This window comes from Paramormyrops kingsleyae, chromosome 2 (genome assembly GCF_048594095.1).
Source record: "Paramormyrops kingsleyae isolate MSU_618 chromosome 2, PKINGS_0.4, whole genome shotgun sequence".
Classification (NCBI taxonomy): Eukaryota; Metazoa; Chordata; class Actinopteri; order Osteoglossiformes; family Mormyridae; genus Paramormyrops; species Paramormyrops kingsleyae.
Window position 1 is genome coordinate 26,279,788 of NC_132798.1, and position 25,086 is coordinate 26,304,873.

At 42.3% G+C, this 25,086-nt stretch overlaps 1 protein-coding gene across 3 annotated transcripts in view; it reads left to right on the top strand.

The window, feature by feature from the left end:
- The window catches only part of homer1b (homer scaffold protein 1b), a 42,999-nt gene that overhangs the window by 15,474 nt on the left and 2,439 nt on the right, over positions 1-25,086 (top strand). For 2 of the 3 annotated variants that reach the window (XM_023802857.2, XM_072708713.1), the window contains exons 2-8: positions 9,730-9,886; positions 13,878-14,009; positions 18,154-18,246; positions 19,315-19,427; positions 21,556-21,712; positions 22,302-22,412; positions 24,701-24,781. In XM_023802857.2, the coding sequence (XP_023658625.1) occupies positions 9,730-9,886; positions 13,878-14,009; positions 18,154-18,246; positions 19,315-19,427; positions 21,556-21,712; positions 22,302-22,412; positions 24,701-24,781 (844 nt within the window). Of the gene's footprint in view, positions 1-9,289; positions 9,887-13,877; positions 14,010-18,153; positions 18,247-19,314; positions 19,428-21,555; positions 21,713-22,301; positions 22,413-24,700; positions 24,782-25,086 lie in introns of those variants that run through there. The other variant, XM_023802856.2, reaches the window with a different exon arrangement.

The following is a 25,086-nucleotide window of genomic DNA, read 5'->3' on the forward strand; positions in this document are numbered from 1 at the left end:
AAAAAAAACGTCAGCGAAAGTGGTACGGGCTATCAAGTCCCGCATACCCAGAAAATTCAATCCATAACCGTTATAGTTTAGTATAATATCACCAGTGCCAGCAATGAAACAACTAGCCAGCTTATTAGCGGAATAACTTTGCATTGTAAATTAAAACCATGCCGCAGGTCTAATAAATAAAATATTGGTTGAGTGGTGAAGAGATCATGAGGCGGACAGCTAAGTTCAGTTATTAGCAAACTCTATATTGCACGATTCTTAAAAGGACTGCAGTAAAACAACAAGTGGGAATAGAGAATAAAGTCACTTACACACACAGACGGGGAGCCTTTAAGGAGAGAAAAGTGGATACAGGCAGTAGAGACAGAGCACAACAAATCATACCCTGAAACTTTTTTTCGGTTCGACACCTTATAAAAACTTAAAATCCAAAACAGATCAAAATAAATCCAACAAAACGGAATACATATGAACCTTTACTTTACTCTCACTTGCACCTATGTTAATTTTTTAAACCAGTGGAAACGCGGGCAGGTTCTCAAAGGGCACCAAGAGTGAACCAGCCCAGCACCAACTCTGTGTTGGTGGAAATGAGGCATACTGTATGTAACTTTTTTAGATACACCTGTAAAGCGGAGTGATACAGCTGATGTGAAATGTCAGAGTGCGGTTATACTCTGATAACCGCTCATAGAAAGCCTCTTGTCCAATCAGATTTCTTGGTCGGAACTAACTGTTGTATAAAGACATTTTTGTCACCCAACTCCAGATTTAATTTATTTTTACCATGGCTGAGTAACAAAAGCAGCGCCATTATAATACAGGACATATATTTATATGGTGAACGTTTGTAATTCAAATCCCTGGGCGAGACCTGATGTAATTTCACAGGCTAAGGTCCATTAATCTGGTAAAGGTTAATCTGGTGAGTACAAGGCATCATTCAAGCAGTGTTTGGCTGTGGCCTGCAGCTCAGCTCAGAGTTCAGATCTCAGCTGTGCCATTCAGGGACTGTGACCATGAGGGACTCAAATTGCCAACTGTTCCACTATGGGAGTGAATAATTAGGCAGGTATTCTGCCACTTAGCAGCAAAGGGCCTCCAATGATCTGCCAGAAGTCTGCAAACTGCTGGTTTCCGGCACTGAAGCTTGCTTAGGAGTCCTCCATGCGCCATATGATTTTTCAGCGGGAAGTGAAGCTGTTTGTGATGCTGGTTGGAAGGCTACACGCCAGTTAAGGTTCCTGCAGGCTCGTTGTCATTGCGGACAGCTGTGTCTGTCACGGATTCAGAGATGACTAATACCTGAGGTAGAATTAGAAGAAAAGTCTTACTGAGTCTTATTCCGACCCTAAAGGGACATTTATCTGCAGGATAAATATTTTAATTATATAATTTCTTGCATAATAGATTCTACCATTTACAGCTAATTGTGGAACATATTCCACATTGCTGCTTATCCTAATTATGTATGAAACATTTAGACTGCAGTATACCAGCGTCCTGAGATACTGTAGCTTTTGTTCTTCTCTCATTCATACCTTTAGATCAGCTGTAGATCTGAAGCCATGTCTGGGACTGTGTGCTCCAGCTGCTTGTCATGCCTTTACTTTTGAACCGTGTTTCCCAATCCGGTCCTTGGGGACCCACAGTCGGTCCATGTTTTTGCTCCCTCCTAGTTCCCTGCAAGACAATCCACATTTTTGCTCCCTCCAAACTCCTGGAGCAAAAATGTGGACTTTCTGTGGGTCCCTGAGGCCTGAATTGGGAAACACAGAGGCACAGAAATCCCATAGGATTGGTCAGGACCAGAAACAGCATGTTCTACCCTGACTCTACCCATAGCTGTGGGCAAAGCAGATAGATGCAAGTCAAACCGTGCCTACACTCATAGAGGCGTTAGGAGTAATCATATGCCTCCGCCTTGTTAATAGTCACCTCCTGTCACCTGCTTGCAGTCACGCCTCATTTCCTGTAAGCCTAAATCCTCATCTCCTCTCCCCGTTACTGTGTAAACCGTCATCAGGGAATCCATTTCAGGGCAGAATCCGGAGAGGGCGTGGTTCCTGCTATTTCAATGCTGGGCTAATATCCTTGCAAGATGTCCGTTGCAAGCTGAGGAGGAAGGAGGGCTTTTCTGCAGTACCATTAAATGGTCGCATGGCTGTTGCTGCATTCTGCTTCCTTGCCCCCCTCCCCCCATGCACCCACCCATGCATTTCTGTAGTCAAACGTCCTTTTATTTTGTGGGACTGTTTAGTATAACCAAAGCTCATCAATCAGAGAAGCAGGACTTTCAGTTGAAGCGCTAAGCTCATTAATCTTCACTCTGAATCCATAGACCCCTACGCTGTATAAACACAGATCACTTTCTTTAAGGCCAGTTGACTATTTTTTATTTTCAACAATGAGGAGATCTTTAAAGTTATTTTTCAAAGGACTGCTTTTAGGTTATTGTTTTTTTTTAATCTTTGGGGTGAATGGTTTGGCTATGTGAAGTTGCAAGTCTGAATTTGAGTCAGAAGTCTGAATTTCACAATGTCTCAACTTAATGTCTGTTTTTTCGGTTTAACCATTTTTCTTCATATAAGCTACTTTTTTGGTCTTCCTAATCATTCTTTTAGACACAGCATTTTGGGGGAAGTTCTTGATACTGAATGAACAAATCAGTGGGGCTAGTGTAGTGTTTGAGACATGGACGTAAAACATTATTATTATGATTTTGTTGTTGGTCTCATTATTATTATTATTATTATTATTATTATTGTTGTTGTTGTTTATCATTATTATTACTGCTATGTGCCATGTCTCCTCACACTTAACCACCTAACTATATGGCCTATGTTTACATATTCTGGCACTTGTCACTTTGTATAGTACAATCTCAGGTCTTATGTTTTGGTATATTTGATTACTTGTATACAGTATACAGTACAAGTACACAGTTTACCAAACAAAATATGAGATTTTTGGCATTTTTACTTTTTTGACTGCATTCATAGATCTTTGCGAGGACCTGAAAAATGGTCCCTACAGTGTTAAAATAACAGGTTTTTACCACATTAGGGGGGACATTTGATCCCCAGATATGTGTGTGTGTGTATGTGCCCCTTCATACTGTGTTCTTATGTTGTATGTATTGCTTGGCCCTGTTTCTAACTGCTGCTGTAAAGTCGAAATATCTCTTCATGGGATTAATAATGTTGATCTTAGCACTTGCTTTTTGTAGTCTCCGTGTGAGAAGGGCTACGGTATATTTAGGACCAAAAGTAACGTTGCCAGGTTTGGTGTCTTGGTGATTTGTACTGCTCCCACATGGCTTATTCACTGTCATATGTAAAAAGCAAAACCACTTAACCCAACCAGCCCATGCAGCAAACCCTGGCACATTGGTGGGACAACGATACACTGGGCAGAAATGGACTATAACCCCCCCGGCCTCCCATTCCACACCTACGATTTGCCTACACCAGTTGCAGCAGTTGCAGATGATGGAATTTAAGTAGTCCCAAAATATCATACCCCTCATACATTACAGTAGTTAGAAAATTCCTCAAACATATTTTTTTTTGTTAAATACACACCCCGACAACAGAGTTTGACCACAAAACATTATAAACTATTACATTTCGAAATTGTTTTAAGAACACCAGATATTATTTGCATAATGATTCCCACCATAATGAACCTGTATACATAAAAATGAGAGATAGAAAAGTAGCATGTCATGAGTCTTAATAATATGCATGATATCAGCACCGTAATCCTCAGAAATGTTTGGTATACATGTGAGGTATGCAGGTGGAGGGGGGCCCTTGACATTGCTGGGGGGGGCTCAGGCCTTCAGGCAAGTACCCTGCCTACCAGTCCACCCCTGCCTAGGCAAGCAGGAACTTCATTTTTTTCCATTGCGCTCGATTTTCTTTTTGTTATCTCCAAAAAGGGCAGGTAGCTTTTCATTTGCTTAGTGTGTGCAGTCCATCCCACCACGAGGCAAATCTCTCTTCCCTGAAAAGGACATCAATCCAGCCATCTAATCCTGGTCATGGTTGCAGAAGGGCCTGGAACCTATCCCACAGAGCATAGGGCACATGGCTGGGGTACACCCTGGATCGGGTGCCAGTCCTAGAAAAGTACACAGTTTTCCAAAATAAAATGACCAAACAGTCCAAACAGAGACTTCCATTATGTAAAAAAAAGTAGCAAGAAAGAGTTACAAACAGCTATGATTTAATACAATACTATATATACAGTATATACTGTGTGTATATATATATATATATATATATATACTGTACACACACACACACACACAGACACAGACGCAGACAAATTTGTTGGTACCCTTCTACAAAGAAAACACAACTATCTCTGAAATAACTTGAAACCGACGAATATTTAATGGCATCCCTTATTGTTTATTCCATAATTACCACAAATCAGACTTTGCTTTTGATTATTGACTCTGTAGAATAATGTATATAATTAATCAAATGAAAATGGCACGGACAAAAAAAGATGGTACCCTTAATTTAATATTTTGTGGCACCACCTTTTGCAGCAATCACTGCCAACAAGCGATCTCTGTTCTTCACGATGAGACGTCTGCATCTGCCAACAGGTAGTCTGGCCCACTCTTCCTGAACAAACTGCTCAAGCTGTCTCAGGTTTGATGGGTGGCGTCTCCACACTACAATTTTCAGATCTTTCCTTAGATGTTCAGTAGGATTAAGATCTGGGTGCATGGAGGGCCGTTTAAAATAGTCCAATGTTTTTTTCTCACCCATTCTTGAGTGCTTTTAGCTGTATGTTTTGGTCATTATCCTGTTTGAGGACCCATGACCTGCGACTGAGGCTGAGCTTTCTGATCTGACACTGGGCAGTATGTTTCGCTCCAGGATGCCTTGATAGTCTTGATACTTCATTGTGTCCTGCACAGATTCAAGGTTCCCCGTGTCAAATGCAGCAAAGCAGCCACCCCCCCCACCCAAAAAAACCGAGCCCCCTCCATGTTATACAGTAGACATAATGTTCTTTTTTAAAGCTTCATTTTTCCTTCTGTAAACATAGAGCTGATGATACTGACCAAAAAGCTCCAGTTTTGTCTCATCAGTCCAAAGGACGTTCTCCCAGAATCTTTGGGGCTTGTCGACATGCATTTTGCCAAATTCCACTCTGGCTTTTTTATGTTTTTCTGTCTGTAGTGGAGCCCTCCTGGGTCTTCTTCCATGGAGCCCATTATTGTTCAAAATGCGACGGATGCTGCAATCAGAAAATGACGTACCTTGACCTTGGAGCTCAGCTTGAATGGTTTTGGATGGTTTCCTTGACTCTTTTTCTACCATCCGCACTATCCTTCCGATCAACCTGGGGTTGCATTTCCGCTTGCGTCCTGGGAGGTTGGCCACAGTCCCGTGAACCTTATACTTTTTAATAATATTGGCAACTATGGTCACAGGAACATGAATCTGCTTGCAGATGGTCTTATAGCCTTTACCTTTAACATGGTTACCCACGATCTTCTTTCTGAGCTCCTCAGACAGCTCTCTCCTTTGCTGTCTCTGGTCCATGTGCAGTGTGGTGCACACAATGACACCAAGCAGCACTGTAGCATGTTCTTTCCCTTTATATGGGCTGAATGGCTGAGGAAAAGCTTGAAGGCACCTGTGATACTAATTAAGGTTAAACACTTAGTTTGAAACATGACTATAATGCAAAGACAAATAGTCTCTTTATGGGTACCAACAAATCTGTCCATACTATTTTTGGTGAAATAAACAACAAATCATTTCTTTTTTACAACTTTACTGGTTTATCACATACTAAAGGGATACAGGTATACATTAGACTATTGCTTTTAATTGAATTAATTTTCAGGAGAAATGAAGGATTGTTTCAATGGGTTGTAGGTTACCAACAAATTTGTCCATTTCTGTATGTGTGTGTGTGTGTGTGTGTGTGTGAGGGGGTATACCTATCCTTTTGGGGACACAATGTCCCCATAACGTGATAAATAACCGTTTTATTCAAGATTTGAAAACTGTATTTTATAGAAATCGGTGACTGCTATGAAAAAACTAAAAATGCAAAAACTCTTGTATTTTGTTTGGTTACTTATGGTTATGGTTAGGGCAAGGTGGGGGTTAAGGTTGTCATAGTTAGCCTTAGCATTTTTCCCATAGAAGTGAATGAGCGGTCCCCATAAGCATAGGTATACTCGACGTGTGTGTGTATGTGTGTGTGTGTATGTGTGCATGTATATAATTCTGATATTGATTGCAGGATGCATTGTAACCTGTACGCACATGCCCCCTTACTGCAGGAGTTAAAAAAGTTAATTCATGAATATTCGCTCAAATCATGAGAGATAATACATTTTTGTTGTTGTGTAACAGGCCTAGGTACTGAAGTACCTTCTATCTGAAACCATTCAAAAATAGTCCTGTTGTGGGATGTTTGTGTTTTCTGTGGCCTCCATGTCGATTATTATTCTGAAAATCTGAAACGAGATTTAACTATTAAAAACATGATTGAACATTTGTCCCTTGAGATTAGATCGGATTACTTCAGTATCAGTGAAATGCCTTCAGTCTTTAAATGAACAGCTGTTTGAACTTAATGTCTTCTCATAATGACAAAGAAAATAATGAGAACTGTAGGATTCTATGGAATCTGCCCAAGAAAAGGAGAATCATCTTCTTTAAGGCCGTTGCAAATATTAAAGAGTAAAATATCCTTCTCAATGATCTGTGTGAAGCCTAAGCATACAAGACATCATTCAAGCGCTGTGAGATGTGAGATGTCCCATTATAAATTGAATCACTGTAATATAATATACTTATAGATGCTGCTTGCAAGTCCTAAATGCTTCTGAGGCATGTAGCCTTACAGCCCCATTGGAAATTGAGAAGGACATTCATACTGATCAGGTGTTTCTGAATGGCTGAATCTATACTAGCCTTTCTATTGGTCCATAGTTGTTACTACAGTTTACGTAGTAACAACTGAATGTTCTGTTTTCACGTAATGTAATATTCATTTATTTGTTTAATATTTCATGTAATCTTTATAATCCATCCATTTGTAAGAACAGTTGTGTTTGTTTTCATTAACATGGGGGGCCCCTTCACTGCTAAGGGGCTCAAAGCTGCTTGGGCTTCAAAGCCCATGATGAGTGACATCAGCATGTGTTGTCAATCACTGCTGGCTTTATGCCCATAGAAATCAAAGAAGAGGCTTAACGAGTTCATTCTGGAATCCCTCCTTATCATAGTTTTCATTCTCAGTCCCTCAGATTACTAATCTTAGACTATTGCAGAACTGCTTTAATAAGTGATCGCTGAATGTCATTTAATGTTAAAGTGTCACTTTAATATTTTAATATCCTCTGACACAAAATAGATGTGTTGTTGGTCTTCATTAATCTGCATCTTCATTAAAGGATAGTTAAGATCTGGACGTGAAATGCCAACTGCAGAAATCATAATGCATCCCTGAGAGACTGCAGGGCTGCATGATGTAGATGCTGCAGCGGGATCCAAGTGGGAGGATTTAAATTGGGTTCAGGGGATGGTAGCGCTGAGGAGCGGCTCTGTATGTGTCAAACCTCCTCCTCGCCGTGGCAACAGGCTAATATCTGCTCAGAACCATGAGCGAGAACTTACAGCGCGAGCTCTTAGGTTGCCTATCCTCCTACGCTCGTCTCCCATGGCTCTGCGTAGGGGAAGCCTCTGCCACAGATTGTGCTGGAAGCAAAGTGACGCACACTCTCACTCCTCTTAAGATCATCTTGCACACTGTGCTTGTGTCCAGCATTTTTTTTGTTTGTTTGTTTTGCTAAGGCTACATAATACCTATTTTTGTTGCTGTTTTTAAGGGTAGATTCTGTGTGTTACCAGGCGAAAAGAACAGGTGCAGATGCATGGGCTGGAAGCCTCCATTCAGGTTTTATCGAACAACCTTTGTGTCCTTGTGAACAGTTCTACTACTCCATCCATCCATTTTCCATAACTGCTGATCCAGTACAGGCCCACAGTGAGCTTGGAGTTTATCCCAGCACGCATGGAACACAAGGCGGGCGGCACCTTGGACGGGGAGTCTGCTGCAGCAGGGGATATTGCCATAAAGCAAACAGAAGCAGGAGGAGAAGGGGGAGGAATTTCATTTGATCAGTACATGGAAACAGTGAATTGTGTTATTTTGAACGTAGTACTAATTTGCATTTGAGATTTCTTCATTTTTTTTCCCTATGAGCTAATAATGTATTTTTGTTCCCCATGATAATAACATCTTCACACAATGAAGCTGTTTTTTCCATGTTTTTTTTCCTGACTTGTGCTCTGTGGAAGCAGAAAACTTTTTATCCGGATGCTTATATAATTACCTTAATTTCTTATGAACACAAGGATATGCACGTACTATAAAGCCAGTTTTGCTATTTAACCACTGTATGCTCTTGTCTTACGTCAGTAAGTTTCTATGTGTTGCACGATGGGGCTTGAGAGAGAGACAGTGCTCTCCAGAGTTCATCTTTTTCAGATCAGAATAGCTGGACAGATGCAACTGTATTAATTAATAAACAAAGCATGTGTCGAAAGAGGCTAGAAGCACAATAATAACAGGACAACACTTTGAGAAAAGCATTTTTTAATTATAAGAGCCAACTACAAAGTGCAAATGATAACAGTATGAATTTGTAGTTTCAGAGCCTTATGACAGAACAGCCTAATGACTGAGCATATAGAGTAGATGTATAGAGAACATACATGGTTTCTGTAAGCTTACATGAATACCCTAAGCCTGCCCTGATTTGCACATTGCTAGAGAAACTTCTCTTAATTATGTGCAGTGTTAGGGAGGGCGCCTAATCCATGCCTAATCCATGAGCTACTTCAGGTTTTACAAACTACTTACTTTAAAACTGAAAGGCTCCTGTGCTTGGCTAAATTTTTCAGTTCTTCTTGTGCTTTGAACAGCTGACCTACAGGTTATCCCAAAAACCTGCATACACACCAGCCCTTTGCGGATAAGATTGGCCACCCCTGGCATAGTAGATATTTGATCCATGCAAATTTATGAACAATCAAAATGCTTATTTGTGTGGTTTAACCCTAGGTACAGCTGGTGTATATGTGTGGCTGCTCGAAACTTTAGGCATTTCGCGGAAAAATTGTCCATAAAGAATAACGGACAGGAAATAGGGGATGAAAATACCTACTGCACATTCTGCTTGTGTCTGAGGTTGAGCTGGGCGGACCCTCGCTCAGCCCTAAGTGCGGTGCTGTGTTTCCTCATAGTGCTCTTTCAGTAAGTACTCAGAGAGGCCAGGGCAGCCCATGGCGACGAGCGGCTGAGGGGGAGGGGCTTTGAACAGATTACTGTGTTTGTGGTTCTATTATTAGACCGCAACCCAACTCAGTCCAGACAGCTGCCTTTCTGCAAGCTGAGCCACGGAGATCTCACAAAGCAGGGGCTCTGCAGCAAGTGCAGTGCACGCTTATCAGTGAATGGGTCTTGGGAGGGGAGGGTTAGGGTCATCCAATCTGGTCTAACCCGTGAGTCCTGAAGCCCAGGGGAAATCTGGGTCAGGCATCAGGAGGAGATGGAGGATGGGAGCATGGTGATACGACTGCCGGGCCGGTCCCGTGGCCCCGGAGCTTTCGAAGAGATAGGGGAGACCACGGTGCTGCGCTACAAGGAGGTTCACCACTTCTTCTTCCTGCCCTTCAGGGAGCAGCCCATCTTCAGCACGCGTGCCCACGTTTTCCAGATAGACCCCAATACCAAGAAGAACTGGGTTCCTACCAGCAAGCACGCCGTCACCGTCTCCTACTTCTATGACAGTGTGAGGAACGTTTACCGGATCATCAGCCTGGATGGTTCTAAGGTATGGAATGCTGCTGGCTATCTAATCTTTATTATTTAGTTTATCCTTCCATCTGTGACAGCTTTAAAAACATTGTCAGTTTAACTTCCAATAAGCTATCTAATTATACAGACCATTTATAAAGAACATTTATCAGAACAAGGACTTTGCATTTTTAAAATCCAGCTTCACAATCTGAAAAAAAATCTGAGTTAATATTCATCTGTCTGAGTGAATTATCAAGTGCACAGAACCAGTGTGAGTTCATTACGACAATGTCATCCACTGGTGTTGTGATCTGGAAGTCATGCTGTTTGTGCAGCTGACTGTGGTGTTGAGGATGCAGGTTTGAATCCCAATTAGGACATATCTAGCAAAAGCATGTCACACACTTTCACTGCAGAATAGTTCTCTCTTTTCCAAGTGTGATTCTGACCTTCTGCAGAAGGTAGAAAACAGCAAATCTGTGCAATTAAACAGCATTGTTTTTAAAAAATAAAATCGATCTCAATCCGCATCAAACTTTCAACCTGATGTTGCAATGCCTCTTGTTTGTTATTGTGCTTCTTACAATTAATTAGTCTTCAGTCTGTGTCTTTTATGCTGTTGAGACAGTCATACATTATAGCAGACAGAAAGCTGGCTGTGGCAGAAGAGTTAGGCATGTGGCCAAGTGCATGGATGGGAAAAGGCGTCCTTCACTGGTCTGGCAAGCGTAAGATGAAAAGCATCAAGTCTACGGTTTGACACCAATAAATGCTTCCTAGAACTAAGAGCCCACTGACTCCCGTGCTCTTGTATATATTGAGCTGCATTACCTTTTTTGTTGTTATTTGGAGATCAGAGTTGACTGCCCATAGCCAAGTATCATGTTATTTGCGTATAACACATGGTAATTTTCACTGATGATTTACAAAGGTAGTTCTTCAGGTGCACCTTCCCCTAATTTGAGGCATTACATGTGAATGACGTGCATCCAAATAATAAGCTAAGGCCACAGAAGGTGAAGTTCAATGTCAGCAACCCCAGGAAAGCCCTGAAGGACTGTTCTGAACAGCTTTAGATTCGATGGGACCAGAAAAACATACGTCAACACCCTGAACAATATAGTTTATTTTTACTAGATGATAATTAGGGCTTTACACTTGTTGTCCCGTCCCATGTAGGCCCAATGAGAGCTTATCTTCTATAAAAAGGTCTCTAGGAGTGGCCCTCCTGCACACAGCTTACTTTGCTATAAAAGGAGGAAGTGGCTATTTTCTGAAGGGGTCAAATACACTTCTAACCTCCGGTGAGCTGGCACTTAATCTTCGTGTGCCTCATGGGTTAGAGAGGCCAGAGGGAAATTTAAATAGCCCCCCCCACAGTAAAACAATTCCAAATAGCCCAACTTAATATGATTTAATGGACAAACACACACGAGCTTCTGTCCTTGCAACAGTCTTAAACTCACTACTGCAAACTGATTTGTCCTTGGTATCTTCATACTTTTGGGAACCAGGTGGGACTTTAATGCCAGTGTCATTGCTCTCAGTGAGCCCTGGAAGTCTTCCGAAAGGATGTTTTGTTTTTTTTTTGTTGCTGCCTTACTGAGAGATGCATCGTTTCAAACAGAACATTTAATCAATGCAGTGTTTTGGCAAGAAACTTCAATTATCACGTTACATCGTATATAGTATTTCACAATGGCCTTTAGTCAAAATCTCGAGATTTTGGTTACATCAAGCTTTTTTTTCCTGTATGGATCATGTACGTTCATGTATGTTCCAGTCTTTAGTGAAGGACTTTATTCAAAGCAGTTTGGCTCTACAAGAAATGTATGGAGTCTAAAACATACCCTCGATATTCGCACCTAAGTGATGAAGTTCCCCTGCTTTCATTGCTTACCTGACTGTACATAAAGCCTCATTGTGTCCTTCCTAGGCTCTCTGCCTCTACTCTGATTCTGTGAGCTAACATAACTTAGCCAGCTAGCATTAATTTGAATCTCCCTTTGCAGGAGATTGAATAAATTGTGTTCTCTATTCGTTTGCAATCATTAGGTCTCAGAATAGTTAAAGCAGATTGATGATTGATTTCACTGCTATTACGGTGGGGTTGGTGACTCCTATACAGACATTTTGAGTAACAATGTGCACTTTAAACTCTTCACTGGCAGTTATTTCGCCCTCCTATACTATGTTTTCATTACTTTGCATTGCTGTAATTTCTAAAATTGTCATATAGGATCCATGGCTCTATGAATTTCATCGCGAAATAAGGGTTGAGAGATGTTTCTGAAGAGGTGGAGAGAAAGTAGAAATCCAGACCAAGATTTTGTTTCAACCAACCAGTTGTGTCTGTGACCGTGACTATTTATGCTCAACTGTTTGGTTGAAGAACCTGTCTAGGCCAGAACTTTCCACCTCTGTGTTTCTGAAGCAGGTCACGACAAGTTTGCAGTGATTTGAAGAAGCTAAGGAAGCAAAAAGCCAGTTCAAAGAGGCACTCTGCTAAAAGCTAGAGGTTCAAGAATGCAGGTGTACAGCGTCGCCCCATCATTTTCCAGTTTCTATTGGACAATAACTCTAAATCTTTTAGGTCTTGCCTCCAACTAGCAATGCTCAGACCATCTGTATGGGCATTACACTACTGCATGCTTCCTCTGCTGTCTGTGTCATCTGGCGGTCTCTTCTCGCCATTCCACATGCTGACATCTTTAATGAATGATGCAACGTGCTTGTTGGAGAATGCTGTTTGCCAAACTCCACCTGCAGCTCAGGGACAATGCAGAGTCCCAAGAGGGAGCGTTACAGGGAGTCAGCCTCCGAATGCGTCCCGTGGAAGGCATGCCAAATGCGATTCTACCTTCTTTATTGGTACAGATAGCTAATGTAGGACAGAGGATATAGATTGTCACTGTAGGGTACACCTTGCATTGAAATTCTGCATTAAAAGTAAAAAAAAAAAAAGACTTAAAGCACTCATGTATAATGCATTATAGATATCTTCATAATGCATTATAATGCATTCATAAAGTATTATAGAGATGGCTATAACTATTTATAAAAAGCCATAGCACATTATAGCCATGTTTAGTATGCATTATGAATACTCTATGAAGCTTTCATCTATAGTGCAATATAAGTCCCTTCATAATACATTATAATGGCTTATATTAACCAATATAAAGCGTTATTAAGGTATTTATAGTACATTATGAAGACTGCTTTAAGTATTGTGTTACCAAACTTTTAGATCTTTTAAGCTCAAGTTGAAAGGTTTTATGTTTCATAATAATATTGCATTACATACATTATTTTGTCAGGGAAAAAGCTAATATGCAGTATTTTTTATTTTTATTGAGCATTTGTAAATATAATAAATTTAATACATTTGCATATATTTCATAAAGAATTTTTCTGACAATAACTTTTAATATTCAGATGTCAGATATTTTGATTGCAATTTTAGCTAATGGGATCCTAGACAGTCCTTTCATCTCATCTGTGGACATAAAATATATGCTGCCTAACACTGAGTCTAATTTATGGAGAACCTTTCGTTGACAATGTCATTGCAGCTCTTTGATGTTTTTGGTAAGTCGAATTTGATTAAATGTTTTTGCTTTTAAAAACATGTATGTGAAAGAGTTCTAAAGATAAATCTTACATCTCACCGTTACTGATCTCTACCCCTGGTCACACTGTCCTTTGGCTTTCATTTCATCTAGGCAATAAACTGTCTAATTCAACACGGTATCACTTGATATGATGCACTGCGTTGATTATAACTCCGTTGGACTTCCTGCCCCAATCTGCCAAGCAACTGCTCTGTGCATTACAAAGAAGCACCACAATGTGTCTCTTCTAAAGAAAAAATATATGTATTTCTGACCAGCTTTTTAAATTGTCATTATAAATCGTGGGAAATGTTGTGATGATTAAAGTATCTCAGTGACATATAAATAAGTGACATATAAACCAACAGTGACATTTAAACAAAAAGTTTGCTGCTGTTCCTATTTCCACAGGCAATAATAAACAGCACCATCAGCCCGAACATGACGTTCACAAAGACGTCACAGAAATTCGGGCAGTGGGCGGACAGCCGCGCCAACACGGTCTACGGATTGGGCTTCTCCTCTGAGAACCATTTGAGGAAGGTGGGTGACACGTCATACATTCTGTGATAGTGGGAGTTTTGTGACACGATGACGTCACGCCTGCTGGCGTAAGGGGACCACATTCTATGTGTCGAGCGCAGTAAAAGCGTGTATGTTTTTAAAGATGAGGTGTGTCCCCTCATTGCTATAAGGACTTGAGAGCAAACCCCGTGTCCATTAATATTATCCCTGGGTTCCTGTGTGTGTTTACTGGCATCATGTAGTGTAAGTGTCAGTTGATGTGACATGCAAACTATGGGCTTATGTTATATGTTGACATGCATGTGGCATGAATCCAGTGAGCAAGTGCTTACAGCTTGCATGGCTGCATGCCTCTCTCACCCTCTCAGTGATTTTCCCCTATCTCTGTTAGCTAAGCACACACTCGCACTCACACACACACACACACACAAACCACTACCCAGCCCTAACCTTAATCATAAGTAGCCTGAAAAAATATGAGATTTTTGGCATTTTTAGTTTTTTTATTGCATTCACAGTTCTTTGGGGGGACTTGAAAAATGGTTTACACAATATCAAAATAACAGGTTTTTATCATATTGGAGGGGAAATTTGTTCCCAACAATGTAATATAACCCTAATCCACACACACACACAGATGAGAGCTGCCACCCACACTGCATGACAAGGAGCATTAATTAGATGGTAGCTCACTGACATAATCGTCATGCTAAGTGTTTCAAAAGCTGCTCGTGTTTTGTGGAAAATGAATAGTTCCTGTAAGTCTCCAGGCTACTAACGTCGAGGGGCTGAATATCCAAAAATGCCTCTCATGCACAGGAATCAAGGGCTCCTTGTGTGTCTAATAACTACCAAAAACATGCTCAATACTGTCTCCATTTTCCTGCTCATACAGTATAAGTTAATCTCCACATCTTGCCTCCTTTTATCCGTTTTGCTCCCATTCTGCTGTACAGGAACCTAATATAGCCTTTCACTCAGCAATATCAGCCTCATGCACCAGTAGCTGAGGTGATTTTGTTTTGCCCAGTGCTCTGCAGGGACCTACTAACACCCAGGAAGATTTTCAGGAAGACTTTGTGCCTATTCTCAATCTACGTTACCGTCACACCCAAAAATATTTTTAAACTTTATTTGCCAGCAGTTTGGGTGCGAATGATCAGCCCTCCCTTTCCTCTGCGCATAAGAGCGTTGGTATTTGAGGCTGGTGGGTGGAGATTAAATGATATAAACGGCCATTTAACTTGACTAATAGCTATCACGTGTTGCTTTTGACAGTCTAAAAATGCCCGAGTCAGACGCTGCCTGATATCAGTGCTGCATTTGCATGGAGCAAAGATCCATTTGCTAGCAGGATGACAATATTAAAATAGTGCCAGTGGCACACCAGTCAAATATTCTGTTAGTATCATGTCAGTTCAATTGGTATTTTCATGTGTCCCTTTGCATTTATATATTGTGTGTTAACTATATATATATAGGCATATTGAGAGATGCCCATTAGCCTGACTACCTAACTGTGGGAGCAAACAGGATCAGCCCTGTAGATGTGAAGCGATGGCGCTACCCATACAGTGGCAGTGAGCTGCCATTCAGTAGTTGACTTGCAGAACTTCTTCAAGGATCGATGTAAATTCCTGAATGAATAAATGACGTTTATCTGACACCTCTGTGCAAAGCAACTTACAGCAGAGGTATGGGTGACAATTCCTGTGCTTCCTGGTATATGAAACCCTGACCTTTTGTTGTGTGTTCAGAGAAGCCTGTTTACACTCCGCCATTTACGGATCAATGTTTGTCACACATAGGCGGCATGGTGGCGCAGTGGTTAGTGCTGCTGCCTCAAGGCAAGAAGATCTTGGGTTTGCTCCCAAGTCCTTTCTGTGTGGAGTTTGCACGCTCTCCTCTTGTTCGCATGGGTTTCTGCCAGGGGCTCTGGTTTCCTCCCATGGTCCAAAAGTGTGCAGGGCAGATTGATTGACAAGTCTAAATTGGCCCTGTAATTGTGTGTGTGTGTGTGTGTGTGTGTGTGTGTGCGCACACCCCCTGTGGTGTGTTGCTGACTGCCCAGGGTTGGTTCCTGTCTGTGCCCCTTGTTCCCAGGATAGGCTCTGGTGACCCCAGTTGGGATTAAGCAGTTGCAGTGATGGATGTTTGTCGCACTTCTGGCCTTCCCATTAGCTTTAACCAGTCTGCCCATTCTCCTCTTACTTCTATCATTAACAAGGTGTTTTTAGTCACAGAACTGCCACTGACAGGTGGATTTTTGCTTGTGGCCCCATTCTCTGTATACCATATAAACGCTGTAGTGCATGAAAATGCAAGGAAGGTGGCTGTTTCTGAGAACCACCCCGTCTGGCACCATCAATCACGCCGCATTCATGATCCCTTAGATCATGCATCTTAGCTGTGCTAATGCTTAGCCAAACAGTAACTGAACCTCTTTCAGCCACATGATTTGTTTTTGTAGAAGCAAACTCTTGCATTAACAAAAAGGTTAATAAATTGTCCGCTGCGCGTGTGTGTTCATGCGTATACTGTATGTGTGTGTGTGTGTGTGTGTGTGCATGCGTATATGTGTGTGTGTGCATGCGTATATGTGTGTGTGTGTGTGTGCATGCGTATATGTGTGTGTGTGTGCATGCTTATATGTGTGTGTGTGTGTCTGCATGCGTGTGTGTGTGTGTGTGCATGCGTATATGTGTGTGTGTGTGTGCATGCGTATATGTGTGTGTGTGTGTGTGTGGATTATGTTTATATTACATTGTGGGGACCAAATGTCCCCCACAATGTGATAAAAACCTGTCATTTTGACATTGTGGGGACCATTTTTCAGGTCCTCCCAAAGATCTGTGAATGCAATCAAAAAACTAAAAATGTCAGAAGTCTCATATTTTGTTTGGTTACTTATGGTTAAGGTTAGGGCTGGGTAGGGGTTAAGGTTGTCATGTTGAGATGAGTTTTTTCCATAGAAATAATGGAGAGTCTCCACAAAGATATAATTAAACCTGTGTGTGTGTGTGTGTGTGTGTGTGTGTGTGTGTGTGTGTGTTTGTGTGTGTGTGTGTGTGTGTGCGCGCGCGCGCGATATATACATATATATAATCTGTATGTGTGTATCAGGATGTATAATATCCACCTGCCTTTTAACAGCTGATCATGGTCTGGATCTTTTCCCAGTCCGCATAGGGCGCCGGGCAGCACAGGGCACTGGGCAGCACAGGGCGCCAGGCAGCATAGGGCAGCACAGGGCGCCGGGCAGCATAGGGCAGCATAGGGCGCCGGGCAGCATAGGGCAGCATAGGGCAGCACAGGGCGCCAGGCAGCATAGGGCAGCATAGGGCAGCACAGGGCGCCAGGCAGCGTAGGGCACCGGGCAGCATAGGGCACCAGGCAGCATAGGGCACCAGGCAGCATAGGGCAGCGTAGGGCAGCATAGGGCAGCACAGGGCGCCAGGCAGCATAGGGCAGCGGACAGCATAGGGCTGCGGGCAGCATAGGGCTGCATAGGGCTGCATAGGGCAGCACAGGGCGCTGGGCAGCATAGGGCAGCATAGGGCAGCACAGGGCGCTGGGCAGCATAAGGCAGCATAGGGCACCAGGCAGCATAGGGCACCAGGCAGCATAGGGCAGCGTAGGGCAGCATAGGGCAGCACAGGGCGCCAGGCAGCATAGGGCAGCGGACAGCATAGGGCTGCGGGCAGCATAGGGCTGCATAGGGCTGCATAGGGCAGCACAGGGCGCTGGGCAGCATAGGGCAGCATAGGGCAGCACAGGGCGCTGGGCAGCATAAGGCAGCATAGGGCACCAGGCAGCATAGGGCAGCATAGGGCAGCACAGGGCGCTGGGCAGCATAAGGCAGCATAGGGCACCAGGCAGCATAGGGCAGCATAGGGCAGCACAGGGCGCCAGGCAGCGTAGGGCACCGGGCAGCATAGGGCACCAGGCAGCATAGGGCACCAGGCAGCATAGGGCAGCGTAGGGCACCGGGCAGGGGTACAACTTGGACAGAATACCAGCACATACATGCACACACAATCCTGTACTACAGGGAATTTAGAAACGGTAGTAAAATACTTAAAACATATAACACTTTTCCATGTATTCTTTTTGTTGTGATCCTGTTGTAATCATCATCATTTAAGTTTTTTCTATTCTCCAGTTTGCAGAAAAGTTTGCAGAGTTTAAGGAGGCGGCACGGATAGCGAAGGAGAAGTCCCACGAGAAGGCAGAGCTGGCCAGTACTCCTTCCCAGGTTTGAGATCCATTGGTTACTTATGAAGGAGAAGCTGTATTCAGAAAATACTTTGCATTGTTCTTGATACCTCTCAGCTGTGGTTTTTGTGGTAAAGATTTTAATACGAAACCCAGCTAATGACCTATCTGCGAAAAATCTTAGAATCTTAGAATTTGAATTTATAAATGAAAAATGTTTTTAAAGTTGCTTATTGGGGGAGGGGTGATTTCCCAGATTCTTTCTGATGAACATGTGGAATGTTCATGGGTCCTTAATGAGCCGCTCTTCTGGAACCATATTTTAAGGGTAACTTTAAGGTTCATCCACATTATGCAACAGCAGCTGTTAATCAAACAATATATTGTGAAATCACATAATTTTATGTTGTGTTTAAGGCATTTATATGATTTTTTTTATATCACAAAGTTTAATCTTATTAAATAAAAGGTGATGATAATTGGCAGTGCTGTGGCCCAGCCTTACACCATTCGAGATTGTGTGTGTGCAGTTTGCATAGCCTACCTGTGTCAAGTGGGTCTGTTCACATATACTCTGGGCAATTTAGAGATGGCAGTTGAACTGACCGCATGTCTTTGAACTAGAGGAGGAAAACCACACAGATACAGGGAGAACATGCAGACTCCACACACACATACACACACACACACACGATTTAGCAGAGATTCAAAGTAGGAGCCTTTCAGTCAAGCTTGGGTGTGTCTTCTAAAGGTATAAATGATAATCAATATTATACCATAACAAGTCATTTGAAGTATGTTTATGAGATTCCAAATTTGCTTTTAAGACAGGGTTCATTCATGACGTGATTCATGATGTTTGTAGTCTATGGTAGATCAAAAAATCACATTATGGGTAACGAGTGGGCTAGGTAACACATCAATTAACAGGGAAGTCCTGCCACATCATGGATAAAGTGCTGTGGAAAACACTCATGGATCCCTGAAAGGTCGGTGACACTGATTACAGTGTCACTAGGGGACCCTCCTCAGCTGGTCGTCCCCGTAGCCCCGTCCCATCCCGGTCCCAGGCCGCACCACTGACCTGACCCCATCTGTCTTTGCTAAGGAGTCGGCAACTGGGGACATGCAGTGTCCCTTCACCCCAGAGAGTGTCAACGGCACCGACGAGGAGAGGGCCACGCCGGACATCAGCCACAACGCACTGCCCTTCCCACACGGGTAACTGGTGCATGATGGGTGCTAAGTAACACAAAGAGATTTCCATTCTGGGTTGACTTGTCCCTCCAGTGGGTTTGCTAAGGCCTTGCTGGTCCTTTGATATCCCTCAGCTGTGTTACATGCAGCGCCTGAATGTTCACAGTTGCTGGAGATGGTTTATTGAAAATAGACAGAAAAAGCAGCAGGGTGGAGGCAGGCTGGCAGGAGACATGAAGCTCCAAAGTCATCCTTCCTGGTGAAAATGACCTCAGCAGAATTTTTACTCTGCGTTTGATGCCGATGTAGGTTTTGTTGTCTTTGTCGATGGTGACGCCCATGATGCTGATAATTACAATAAAGCTTGCCTTGGAAGCAAGTTAAATTATTTAGCTGAGCTATTCTCTTTGTATGAGTTTTCAGTGATAACAGAGCATAGTGTTTCTGCTGTTGAGATTATAAGGATGTTAGCTCCGATGATGTGGATGTCTCTGGCATGTGATTTGTTGCTTAATTTAAACAGCAGTCCCTGTGATGGATTTTACGTTTCGCCGGGTGGCCCTGCCATCACGTTATCTGAACGCATCCGGCTGCAGTTGGATGGGATTGCCTTAATCTTTCCAAATGTGTTCTGAGAGATTAGGCCGCATTAGCTTTCACTCATTGGCAGTGCTAAGCCTCAAACTTCATCAGCTCCCAGAACTTGTAATTAAATAAAATAACACAAATACTCACTGAATACATTTGCATTGAGAGATCAAAGTGATTAGAGCTGATTGAAGGCTTCCGGTTTCCAGGAATCTGAAACATCCATTATGATTAAGACTCGCAACCACTGTAATTGTAATTGGAGGTGTAATACAGTGGTTGTAAGACTTTAAATTCCAGATTAAATCAAAACCCTGTCGCTCGCTGCCTTGATCCTCTCCAGATTTCGCATTTCAGAATCTGGCGCATTTGTGGGTCATACTGTTCCTCCCCGTGGGTTAGGAAGCGGGAAATCACAGGTCCGGAAAGAAAGGCAGTAGGAAACAGGTGGAGTAGCTGTGTTGAACATTTGAGGTATGCCATCCCCTGTTGATTCTATGGCTCAATCAAGCCATGAGGAATATTTTAATTGGCTGGTATAAACCAAGATATAAAGTAACCGTAGATCCGTCAAAATTTCAGATAGCAATTTAAACGTTCTGCAATGGAGGGATTTTATAAAGCGTACTTGGGGAAACTACATGGGATTTGTTTAACTGCTTTAAGTGACTGTAAATTTTGATGTTTTATGAAAAGAAGCTATCATTAAATTATTTTCTTCTTACACTGCCTGATTTCATGATGTTTTGCATTTTTGTTTTGTTTTAGTATATATGTACAGTAATGTACAATACTGTGAGCGATTTATTTTAATTTTTGTCTTAATTTTTAGCAATTGTCTCCATTTTGGTCACTCTACATTATTTCAAATGTATATGGTGGGTTTTAACAACCATTGTTATATGGTTGCTTTGCAGATCAGTGATTTGTATACTGTAGCTCTCACGGATATCGCAGATACATGTATATATCTCTGAGGGGAACATAGGTCCTGCTGGGTGACTCGTGGGGTCTTTATGCCCTCTCTCATTTTAAATAAAGTGTACGATTTTTAGAATAGGTATTGCAAGATTGCTGCAAATAAATCAGCAAGACAAAGAGTGATATTAGCCATAAACTGAGGCATCTCAGGAAAATCTTAAACAAGCAAACAAATTACATATGAGTATTTAGAAAAAATGCTGTATTCCAGGTACTTGAAATATTCTGAAGGTCAAATAAATAAAGAGCTTAATATGTTGTGTTAACTTTAGATAAGACTGTTTGTTGAATGAAATAAGTATTTGCTCCATTGAAAAAAATCGCCGAATAATGACTGTGGCCTAGAGTAAATAAATAAAACAAATGAAGGCCTCTTATCGTTCTTGCTTTTTCTCTTTCGTTTTTTAAAACTGACTTTGTTATTTTATTATATATTTCGTGCAAACTGTAATGGTTTTTTGATCTACCCTTACCAACGTAACAGAAAAATAACAGTGTTTGTATTATTTATCAGCATTTAAATGGTTTAGATAGACGGAGGTAATTCTCTTCTTGTGACTTGCACCCCCCCCCCCCCCCCCAGCTCAGCCATCAACAAGCATTGGGAGGCTGAGCTGGCAGCACTGAAGGGCAACAACGCTAAGCTGACAGCCGCTCTTCTGGAGTCCACAGCCAACGTCAAGCAGTGGAAGCAGCAGCTCGCAGCCTACCGGGAGGAGGCCGAGAGGCTACATAAGCGGGTGAGAGGGTCAAAGGTCAACCACACACAGAGGAGAGCCAATCAGAAGCAGGACTCAGTGGTCCATACTTAAACTGAGAAAGTGGATGTGGGGCCTTGTGTAAACCATCTGTCCCCATCAGGCTTCATGCTGCTATTTTATCTCAACCTTGATTTTTAGTTTTCAAGAAAGTAAAACATTTATCATATGTGAAATATAATGACTAATAATGGACCGGCATCCCATACTAATCGGAGTTTTACCTACACAAGAATGTTCTGAGGGCAGAGGGGAAAATGATTGGCTATCTCTCTGAACCAATCAGATTGTAGAGGAGGTGGGTCCTAGCAACTAGAGGAGGCAGGACCAAGACATTTGATTGTCTCACCTCATTTTTTGGACCCACCTGTTCTACAGTCTGATTGGTTATCTTTCTGAACCAATCATTTTTCCTTCTGCCCTCAGAGTATTTTCTTGTAAGTAAATCTCCCATAAATGTCCTATACTGGGTGTTCCCTGCCTTGTGCCCCACCCTTCCTGGGTTCTGCTTTTATTTGATTTTACTGACAAGTAACAATAGAAACACCATCCATTTGTTTTCATCACCCAGGTAACGGAGCTGGAGTATACGTGCAGCCAAACAAATGTGATCAAAACTCACAAAACGGAGCTAAACCAGACAATTGAGGAGCTAGAATCCGCACTGAAAACAAAGGAAGAGGTAACGTCTGACTTCTGGTGTAATTTCCCCTAGTAGTTCAGTGGTTCTCAAACTAAATAATTTAGAGGGTTCATGAAATGACTTTTGGTGCTAAACTTAATCGTTAGCAATCCGGCAGCATATGTTATCTATCGCCCAACAAAATTTATCGTGGGGGGCCCACTCAGTAAAATTCATATCCAAAGGGGATTGTGAGACTTGACCAATGGTTTTCGGGAGTCTCCGGACAAGGAACTTGAGAAGCACTGCTTTAGATTATGAAGTGCAAATGAAAAATCTCTTTATCTAGAAGTGACAGCCTGTTGTTTGGAAGGAATAAGCGGCAATTTAGTTTCCCCTACAGTTGTATAACAAATGATGACCACAGTGTATTATTTTTGGTGGAAAGCAAGACTCACATGACTTCCAATTAGTAACAATCTTAACCAAAAGAAAAACATTGATGTCACCACTGGGAGCTCTAATTGGGCAGGAGACATTACTATTGCAATCTCTATTTAATGTCCTTCATGCACAGATTAAGAATGTGCTGATATAGCGAAAGGTTTAAATCCCCCTCAGACTAAGACAGCGGAAGCTTGAAAATGGCTAAAGGCCGATAATATTTAGCAGTGCTACTCACGTCCAATGCATGTAGACTTTCCCAGATAAGCTGTTCTAGAAACTAATTAGCAAGTTATTGAGGAAGTTGGGTCAGTGAATAGACCCACATGATGGTTTACCACATGATGGTTTGACATCGCCTGGACAGGAAGAGGAACAGGCAGAAATCAGGAAGGGATCAATAATAATAATAATAATAATAATAATAAACAAAAAGCCCAGTTTTTAATTTGGGGATGTAACGCTGCAGTTTACATTCTGCCTTTGATCAGCTGTACCTCTCACTGGTCCCAATGCTCCAGCAAAAGAGAAACACCTTTATTTATAATGAACTCAGGGAACAAGGGACAGGTGGAACATATTGCTGACGGATGTAATTGGTAACACTTGTCACCTGACTCCCCCCATACCGAGTCTGAAGGCAGATAGCTGCCCTCCCCCCCTTTCACACCAATTTTACTACAAAATGAACATTCATAATACGGAGATTCACAAGGATTCTGATGACTGCTCAGTTCAGCCAATCCTTATGAAGCATGACAGGAGTCTGACACTACATGCTTAAAATGCTTTGAAATGTTACGATTTGTGAATAGCTAGGCAACAAATTATATCTAGAAAGCACAAACCATATAAGAGGAAAATGAAATAAATAGAAAGCAAATGAAATAAATCAAATTGATGAAATTTAAATACACTGCTATTAAAGAATAAAAATGATTATAGGTAACTTATAAATTGAATTGAAGAGCGAGAATAATGTGATATATCAGGGCTATTCAATCGCACTCCCCAAGGTCCGAACATTGCTGATTTTCCAGCCTTCCTTTACCTGGGAACCAGCTGTGAAGCCTCAGGCCAATAAGAATCAGTATTTATTAAACTAAGTACATGGGAGAACTGAAAATAAGGCCTGGATTTGGAATCGAGGGCTCCATTTGAAGAGCCCTGTGATGTAGCATTAATTTCAAACTTACCTGAATTTGAAATGCTGAAGATGTGATCCAGAAAATTAGAGTAGTGATACATTATTCATCACTATTGGGAAACAGTCATTTCGCCTGGCCCATCTTGCTGTCTGTGAGAGTAAGGTAGGGGGTCACACCCCAGTGCCCCTGGGGTGACTGAGGTAAAGGGCCTCGTTCAAGGGCCCATCAGTGACATCAGCCTGCCGGTCACATGATCTGAATTGGTGACTGTGGGCCACCCCGGTGTACAGCACAGTGGCTGATGAACATGTGTACCTCTGCTGAATAAGTAGGATGCAGGATGGGGGGGGGGGGGATAATGCTCAGCATGTGGCAAAGTGGGCTAAGCCTCTGTGCCTGTGATCAGAAGGTTGCCAGTTTGAGCCCAGCCTTGCCACGTCTGTGAGTTCTTGAGCAAGGCCCTTAACCCCCAGCTCCCTGGGCGCTGCTATGGGTGGCTGCCCTTCATGACCTGCTTACTCTCACCTACAGAGAGCAAGTTGGGGCAGGTGTACAGAGAATTTCCCCATGGAGATCAATGAAGTATGTATTATTATTAATAATAGTATGCAGAAGCTTCGTATTCAGCCAGAGTGTGTAGCAGTCCCTGTGAGTGATCTAGCCTGTGAAAGTTAGATGAAATGTCACTGCATTCATCCGAGGCCCTGCTCAGTGATCGGTCTGTGATGTTCTGTACTGCTGCTGCTGTTCCTGCAGGAGATCGAGGGGCTGAAGGCAGAGGTGGAGAATGCCAGGCAGTTGCAGGCACAGAGGGACTCTCTTGCCCAGAAGCTGCAGGTGAGTGGGCTTACCTCACAAACCACAAGGGCTCACATGGTTGGGATTTCTAGTGAAGGTCCTTTACTTTGAATAAAAAGAGAATGGCTCAGGGATTTTGAAAATCGCTTGCACCTATATGACTTTGCAAAAAGAATTTACACGTCAAACAATGCTCTAAATCAGTGTTTCTCAATCTGGTATTCGAGGACCCACAGCCGGTACACATTTTTGCTCCCTCCGAGCTCCCTGCCAGACAGTCCACATTTTTGCTCCCGGTCCAGGAAACGCGAAAACGTGGACTGTCTGTGGGTCCCCGAGAACCA